General features: G+C 47.1%; 1 protein-coding gene across 1 annotated transcript; it reads right to left on the reverse strand.

Moving 5' to 3' along the window:
• Positions 1-691: 691 nt before the first annotated feature.
• On the reverse strand, positions 692-5,693 carry gins4 (GINS complex subunit 4 (Sld5 homolog)). Its single transcript, XM_084468840.1, has 8 exons — positions 5,444-5,693; positions 5,246-5,332; positions 4,946-5,059; positions 4,741-4,838; positions 4,556-4,644; positions 4,109-4,199; positions 3,693-3,797; positions 692-1,430 (listed from the first exon to the last, which is right to left on the reverse strand). The coding sequence occupies exons 1-7, from the start codon at positions 5,534-5,536 to the stop codon at positions 3,701-3,703; spliced, it is 669 nt and encodes a 222-aa protein (XP_084324966.1). The 5' UTR covers positions 5,537-5,693; the 3' UTR covers positions 692-1,430; positions 3,693-3,700.
• Between the last annotated feature and the right edge of the window lie 2,510 nt (positions 5,694-8,203).

Below are 8,203 nucleotides of genomic sequence, written 5' to 3' on the forward strand. Positions count from 1 at the left end.
TTAATACCCCACGTTATTTGATTGACAACATAACCTGTGGCTCAGGGGCCCTATTAAGACATGACATATCAAACCCCATGCTATTTGATTGAGAGGCCCCTTTCAGATACCAAGATTGACTAACATAACCCTTTTCCGATATTAGGGATGAATAACGTGCATAACCTGTGGTTCAGGGGCCCTATATGACCTATAATGTGTATAATGTTCTATTTGATTGAGTGGGCCCTTTTACGTATGAGGGATGAATTACACAACCTGTGGTTCATGACTGAGGGGCCCAATTGAGACATCACATAATATAACCAATGTTATATAGCTGCAGGGCCCCATTAAGATATCAGTAGGTATAATATTCATGGCCCCCTTGGGCAGGAATCCATCCCTGCCCTCTGTTGTCAAAAGCACCGCTCACTGATGAAGCCGCTCCGAAAAAAGGGGAACCCGATAAAGTCTGGGGTCCTGGTTCCCTTACACCAAGCGCCACACTTGACATTACGGTGCAAACTGCAAGGTGATCCGTGTTTATGCACGACACACGTTCAGCTATAAATACCGCGGCGGGCATGTTGCCTGCCTTCCTGTCACTCTCCAAATTCAATTTGACGCCAATTATTTTCTCCCAGGACATTTAGGATGAAGTAACAAATTCATGCTTCCCAACTGTTATGAAACGCAGGCTCACATAGAATGATTTAAAGAAAGGCCAGTTTAACAGGGAATAATTACCAGTTCACAATTGTTATTATGGACAGTTTGTGAAAGTGCAGTTAAATATCACGAGTTTGAGCAGGAAGGTTGGTCTACCTATCTGGTAATCTGTTATTGGTTGTGATAGGGTCATGCAATCAGAATTATCTAGATGTGTGCTTCTTTGCACGTACTCCACCTGGAGGTGCAACACACACACACACACACACACACACACACACACACACACACACACACACACACACACACACACACACACACACACACACACACACACACACACACACACACACACACACACAGGTGATGCAATCCTACCCTCCAGTGATGTGACGCAGCTCACCATTAGGTAACACAGTAAATATAGTCTAGACCGTGGTTCATACACAGGACAAAAACAACCAAACTAATCGATGAGTTGTGCGTCAAGTTATTTCATGACAAAAGCCAAATGCAAAAGATGAGCTTTAAAATATGGTTATTAAAGCTTGATTTGGACAACCCACAGCGCTATGTTCTTATCGAATGTCTCGCATGGCATCCTATGTCAAATCAAACATCCATTGCCAAATTCTTCATGCATCCTACACAGCTGTGTTTGTTCCAGAGAACCTGAGCTCTTCATGGTCGGTTACTTTAACCGATGGAGGAGCTGTTCATACACGTTCTTCAGGGCGGGAATATTCACTTCAATATTCAATAGTCAAGGAAAGAGAAACCTAGAAAAGAAACAAAAATACGAGAACAAATTACCATGAGTGGACAACCACGTTAGCAAATTAGTCAAAATATGTTTGAGATGGTCCTGTCCTCAGTAAAGCTGGTGCTGAGCACAAAAACTTTTGTGCTACCGTCAACTACTCATTTACATTATGTACATTTAGCAGACACTTTTATGCAAAGAGACTTACAATTAGTACATTTGTCAAAATAAGAGAACCGATATATATCGCTGTCGGTACAGTAAGGATGTTCATAGAACCAAGTGCCAAGCACTACCAATCGCTAGGTGAACCTATTACCCATAGTCAACAAACAATCCTAAGTACTATTTTTAAGTGCAAAGACGTGCATCATACAATAAGTGCGTACATTATATGCCAGCCCCCTCCAGCTCCCTCCAGTCACAGCTCTGTTGATCAGACACTTCTCTAGGTACCTTAACAGGTCGTTACTTGGCCCTCCGTTTAACATGATTACATCACCGTAAACAGGCTTTCCATTCACGCTGCTACGCCGAGGAGACTCAATAAATATGTAGATGTATGTACCTTCATGACATTAAACACTGGCAGTCCACACGATTCCCAGAGCTCAATTTGGTTAAGACGTCAGACTGCCACACCTGGGGCTGGGTGAGGCTGCACACCTGCTGCACGTTGAGTAATCAGTGTGCACAGGTTAAGCCAGCCGTCACCTCACCACACACTCACATGGCAACATGGTGAACCAGGCCATGCATCGTTTTCAACCATCCTCTCACCCATGCTACCTCGTGTGCAGAATGGACTTTAACACTGGCGCCCAATGTAACAAAGTCCACGCCACCTAGGTGACTGCTATTGGGCTCCTCCAGACAAAAAGGGTGGTGGTGTTGAAAGACCGGTTTATTGTATAGGTTCATTGAAAATGATACATGGCCTGGTGCTCCATGTTGCCATCTCCAGAGATCTCCCTGTGTGTGTGTGTGTGTGTGTGTGCAGACGGCTGGTTTAACATGTGCACGCTGATTACTCAATGTGCAACAAGTGTGCAGCCTCACCCAGCCCCAAATTCCAATCAGACGCAGCCAGATGACGCTGATAAAGCAGCCGCCCGTCACCCACGACGAGCACTCCAACATTTCATAACTTCAATTTTAGTCACCACTTCAGCACCTGTGCGCAACCATGGCCCTTTGAGACTCTCCTTTCACTCGCTGCTTAACCCCGTCATAAAAGCCGCTTCTGACAGCCCCTCTCACTGCGAGATGCCAAGACATTCATCCATTTGTTACTTTCATCCCGCAACCATTACTGCAAATAAAACTCAAGTTCTACAGCCACACAAGAGAATCCTCTCAAGTCAGCCCTGTTCTCTGAAAGCTACCATGGCTTTCGACTGCATCCCGTATATACACTATTATTCATACTCCTCATCTTCACACACGGTGTAATGGGAGTCCCTCCATGGCCTTGCTCCCTCTTACCCCTCTGAGCACCCCCCCCCCCTCCTCCTCCTCAGTCTCAGTTCCCCTGGCACTGAGCTGCTTGCAGCCAGAGCACTCATCATGATGCCCCCCAAAAGCTGCACCCCTGTGTTTTGATTTGGCTGGGGTGCGTTCATTTCATTGTTGTCATTTCAATTTTTGTGCCTGGCTGTAGACACAAAACGAAACACTGCGCATGTTCACAGCTCGACCAATCAGTGATCACTTGCCGAGAACCCCGCAGAGAAGGCCGGCGTGACGCTCTGGGAGAACTGCACGAATCTACGTACACCTCGGACAGCGACCAGCGAAAGGGGTACGGACGCTTCTGCCCTCACCTTCCAGTCAACTGCCCCGTCTGTATGGTATGTTTGTACGTTATGCTCTTACAGTATTTCAATTCATTTGGTCTGTTATTCATCTGCCTCTGTAAAGCGTCCTTGAGTGTAAGCAAAGCGCTATGTAAATAAATGTATTACTAATATATGTATATCAATGTTTTTTCTCAGTATGATAATTCTACTTTCACAATGATAATGATCTATCCGCGGTCTGTTTCCCTTATGTGCCAATAATTAAAATTCAAATGTGACTCAACGGTTGCAGTAGAGCTATTGAGAAATATTGCAATATTTCCTTTGATTGGAAATGACAATATTTCAAAATAATCTGAACTAACGATAAAATTAGTAATATATATAAAACATGTCCACATAAGGGACATATGATAGAGGGAAATTACTATGAAGAAATACAATGTTAGCACATTTTATGACACTAGAATGTAACCCACCATGTCCATTAAATTAATTGCACAGCTCCAGTGGAAACCAGCGGTGCGATGGTTCTGTACCGCATCAGATGCTGAGAACCTACGTCAAGGTCCACCACATACTCTCTGGAGGGGAGAAAATACAGAACAGACATCAAAACAGAACCACGTGTAAACATCGCCCCCTAGTGTACACAGACAGCAGAGGCCAAACAACAACAGGGAGAGGCAGTGAGGAGGGAGGCAGTGAGGAGGGAGGCAGTGAGGGAGGTAGTGAGGGAGGCAGTGAGGAGGGAGGCAGTGAGGGAGGCAGTGAGGGAGGCTGTGAGGAGGGAGGGAGTGAGGGAGGCAGTGAGGAGGGAGGCTGTGAGGAGGGAGGCAGTGAGGAGGGAGGCAGTGAGGAGGGAGGCAGTGAGGGAGGCAGTGAGGGACCGAACCTTTGATCGTCCGTCTCGGGCTCCACCATGATGTTGTCCTGCCGCTCCTTCACGCGCAGAAACACAAACGAGTCCAAGCAGGGCTCCGGGACTGGAGACAGATCAGAAGAACAATAAACACATTGACACATTGTAGTAGAAGGCATTAAGCAGATGTATCCAAAGGCACAGGGAATACATTTATAAAGTGCCCATGCCTAATGTAAACAGCACTAGCACTGACGGTTTAAAATCTTTGCCCAAAGGCTGAAACCCACCACAGCTCCAGCATGGCACAGCCTGCACTGTGTGAAGAGCTCATTGATTCACAGGAGAGGATGTGCTTCACACTCTACCCTTGAGCTTGGGTGTGTCTCTCTGCCATAATGCATCAAATCCATCAGTCGCCACACCACATCCATCAATCAATCAATCATTCCCCCATGAGGAGGAGCAGAGAGACCGTACCCGCTTTCATCATGTCCACCACCTGCAGGTTGGGGGGCATGTGTCTCAGCGCCACGGCCTTCAGGTAGGTCTCCGTGTTAGCCAGGTATCTGGAAGGGATAAACACGGACAAAGCATGTCAGCTACTAGCGGAACAGCGACGCTCTGGTCTTCGCCACTCAAGGAGGTCTTCAGGTGACACCTACTCTCTGGCAAAGGCGTACTCCTCCGGGGACAGGTAGGAGGGGTCTCCGTCGGCCCTCGACTTCTCCTTCTCCAGGACATGAGGGAAGAACTTCTCAATCTGAACACGGCGCAAAGAGGAGGATCTTAACGGTCTGCAGGGAAGGCCGATAGAGGCACGTGGTGCACAGGTGACGGTGCACAGGTGGCGGTGCACAGGTGACTGACCTTCTGAAGGCGGGAGCGCAGGTAGCTGCTGAGGACGAAGCGGATGCGGTCGATCTCCATGCGGTGAATGCTGGCCTTCATGTCCCCTTTAGTCACTCGCTGCAGGTTGTCTTCCTGTCGCCCAAGGGTCCACAACACGGGTCACAAATCACGTCACAGCTCCTCACAGGCAACACACCCGCAAATAAACCCTGAATACATAACTCAGATTGCAATTAAGAATACAAATGAGACAAAGAATAGCCTACATATGACCGTGTCATTACAATAGTTGAAACCATGTGGACCTCCTCTCATTACCATGTGGGTGAGCTGCTCCATCACACACTCGACTACTTCAGACTTGTTCTCCAGTAAGTCAGGGGAAAACTTTTCGTTTAGCCAGGCCTGGAACGACATTTAAGTGTACCTTTTACCTTTAAATGGCATAACAAAACCTCGTGATCATTAAAGTTACACATTATAATGAGTACAGGAGAGAACTTCATGTTAGATTACTTCTTCCAGTTTAGCGATCAGCTCCACGGGGGTCATCACATCTTCCTGGCTGTCGTTCTGCTCGCTCCCATCCTCCGACAAGGCGTCCGACATGACTGCAAACCGTGCACCCAAAGCACCAAACTCAACCAAATTGACAGCTGATAATAAAGGCTTCGACTTACAACAAAAGACAACCAAACACAGAGAAACGTGTAGTTAAAAGAGAGGAGGCATGTTCCTGGACCTGGACACAGCTCCGTGTTGTGGATATTCCCGCCACTAGCGGTGTCATCGCGAGAGTCAAAATGCGCAAATGTGCGCATGTTAAAAATATTGTTCTTTCCATGGGTCGTCATGGTCAGAGCCATTTAGAGAGAAATGTATTGAGAAATAAATAAATAGAGACATTTATCTAAATAGCTCTGGGAAGGATGTTTTCGATGTATGTGTTTCTACTTCTCGAGGTGGGATTATTCTGATTATGTGTAATTTATTCTAAATTGTGCTGAATGATTAAATCATTTCGTATTTAGTTTGGATGGACATACTTGTTGGCATGCTATTATTCCCTTATTTTTATATTTTTATATTACATTTATTTTATTATTGTGTGATCATACCGTGTTATACAGCTTGATATGTTGCCATTTTTATATTTTCCTCATCCTCATCCTCATCGTCGTCCGCTTATCCGGGGTCGGGTCGCGGGGGCAGCAGCTCAAGCAGGGGGCCCCAGACTTCCCTTTCCCGGGCCACATTGACCAGCTCTGACGGGGGGATCCCGAGGCGTTCCCAGGCCAGTGTTGAGATATAATCTCTCCACCTAGTCCTGGGTCTTCCCCGGGGTCTCCTCCCCACTGGTCGTGCCTGGAACACCTCCCAAGGGAGGCGTCCAGTGGGCATCCTTACCAGATGCCCGAACCACCTCAACTGACTCCTTTCTAAGCAAAGGAGCAGCGGCTCTAATCCGAGTTCCTCCCGGATGACTGAACTTCTCACCCTATCCCTAAGGGAGAAGCCAGCCACCCTCCTGAGAAAACTCATCTCGGCCGCTTGTATCCGCGATCTCGTCCTTTCGGTCATCACCCACCCCTCATGACCATAGGTGAGGGTAGGAACGAAGATCGACCGGTAGATCGAGAGCTTTGCCTTGCGGCTCAGCTCTCTTTTCGTCACAACAGTGCGGTACAGCGAACGCAATACCGCCCCCGCTGCTCCGATTCTCCGGCCAATCTCACGCTCCATCGTACCCTCACTCGCGAACAAGACCCCGAGGTACTTAAACTCCTTCACTTGGGCTAAGGACTCATTTCCTACCCGGAGAGGGCAATCCACCGGTTTCCTGCTAAGAGTCATGGCCTCAGATTTAGTGGTGCTGATCTTCATCCCAGCCGCTTCACACTCGGCAGCCAGCCGATCCAGTGAGTGCTGAAGGTCACAGGCCGATGATGCCATTAGGACCACATCATCTGCAAAGAGCAGTGATGCGATCCTCAGATCACCGAACTGCAACCCCTCCCCACCACGACTACGCCTCGATATCCTGTCCATGAATATCACAAACAGGATTGGTGACAAGGCGCAGCCCTGGCGGAGGCCAACACCCACCGGGAACGGAACTGATTGGCTGCCGAGAATGCGGACACAGCTCTCGCTTTGGGAGTACAGAGATTGGATGGCCCTGAGGAATGAACCCCTTACCCCGTACTCCCGCAGCACCTCCCACAGTTTCTCCCGGGGGACCCGGTCATATGCCTTCTCCAAATCCACAAAACACATGTAGACCGGATGGGCATACTCCCAGGCCCCCTCCAGGATCCTTGCGAGAGTGAAGAGCTGATCCGTAGTTCCACGTCCAGGGCGGAAACCGCATTGTTCCTCTTCAATCTGAGGTATTTTCAATTACCTTTATTAAAAGCAGTACCATATATTTTCTATTAATATTCCATGAAAATATCAAATATACATTTTGATCGTCATTTCGATTAACAAGCATACAATTAACCAGGAAAAAAAGTTAACAATAGACAATGATGTGTTTTTGACAGCTGCATCTTTTTTTCACCAGAGACGTGGGGGTGGTGACCCCCAATTGATGGGTGTTTGATGGGTGAACGTATAAATTGGACTTTATGTGACCGGCACTAGGATTACTTGTGTATGACAACGCCACTCTCTTTAAAGGGGAGAGACCCTGGACTACACGCAGTGTGACTAATTTACAGCAACCACTCCCCACTCAGGTTAATACCTATTAGGGCAAGGACAAGCAGAGGCTCTTGAAGTTGTACAAAAATAAAGTTTATTTTAACAATATCCCCTCAACAATAAAATCAATACCTTTGTATTTGATAAGGCTGATACCTAGAGTTGGACACACACATAACCAGGTGAATACTGTTATGTATTTAAAGGTTCGAAGGCACTGCACACTTCAAAGACACTGCACACTTAAAGGTTCAAAGGCACTGCACACTTAAACAGCTCAAAACACTGTATACTTAAAGGTTCGAAGGCACTGCACACTTCCAGAGCAAACATTAAATTCTACGACACCATGGAAAGGTGGATGGTCACAACTATCAAGGTAAGCGCAATAAAACAAAAATGGAGACACTAATTATAAGGATTTCTGGGAGGAGAGAACAGTGGCTGCCCTGCCGACGTGTGTCGCCAGTTCAGCCTACAAGACAGAATAAATACATTACAAGAAATTCAACAGTATTATTAAAACTGACCCAGATGATACCCATGCCCAGTCTCTCGTACCTGCTTTGA

This window comes from Micromesistius poutassou, assembly GCF_964030765.1.
Source record: "Micromesistius poutassou genome assembly, chromosome: 5".
NCBI lineage: Eukaryota > Metazoa > Chordata > Actinopteri > Gadiformes > Gadidae > Micromesistius > Micromesistius poutassou.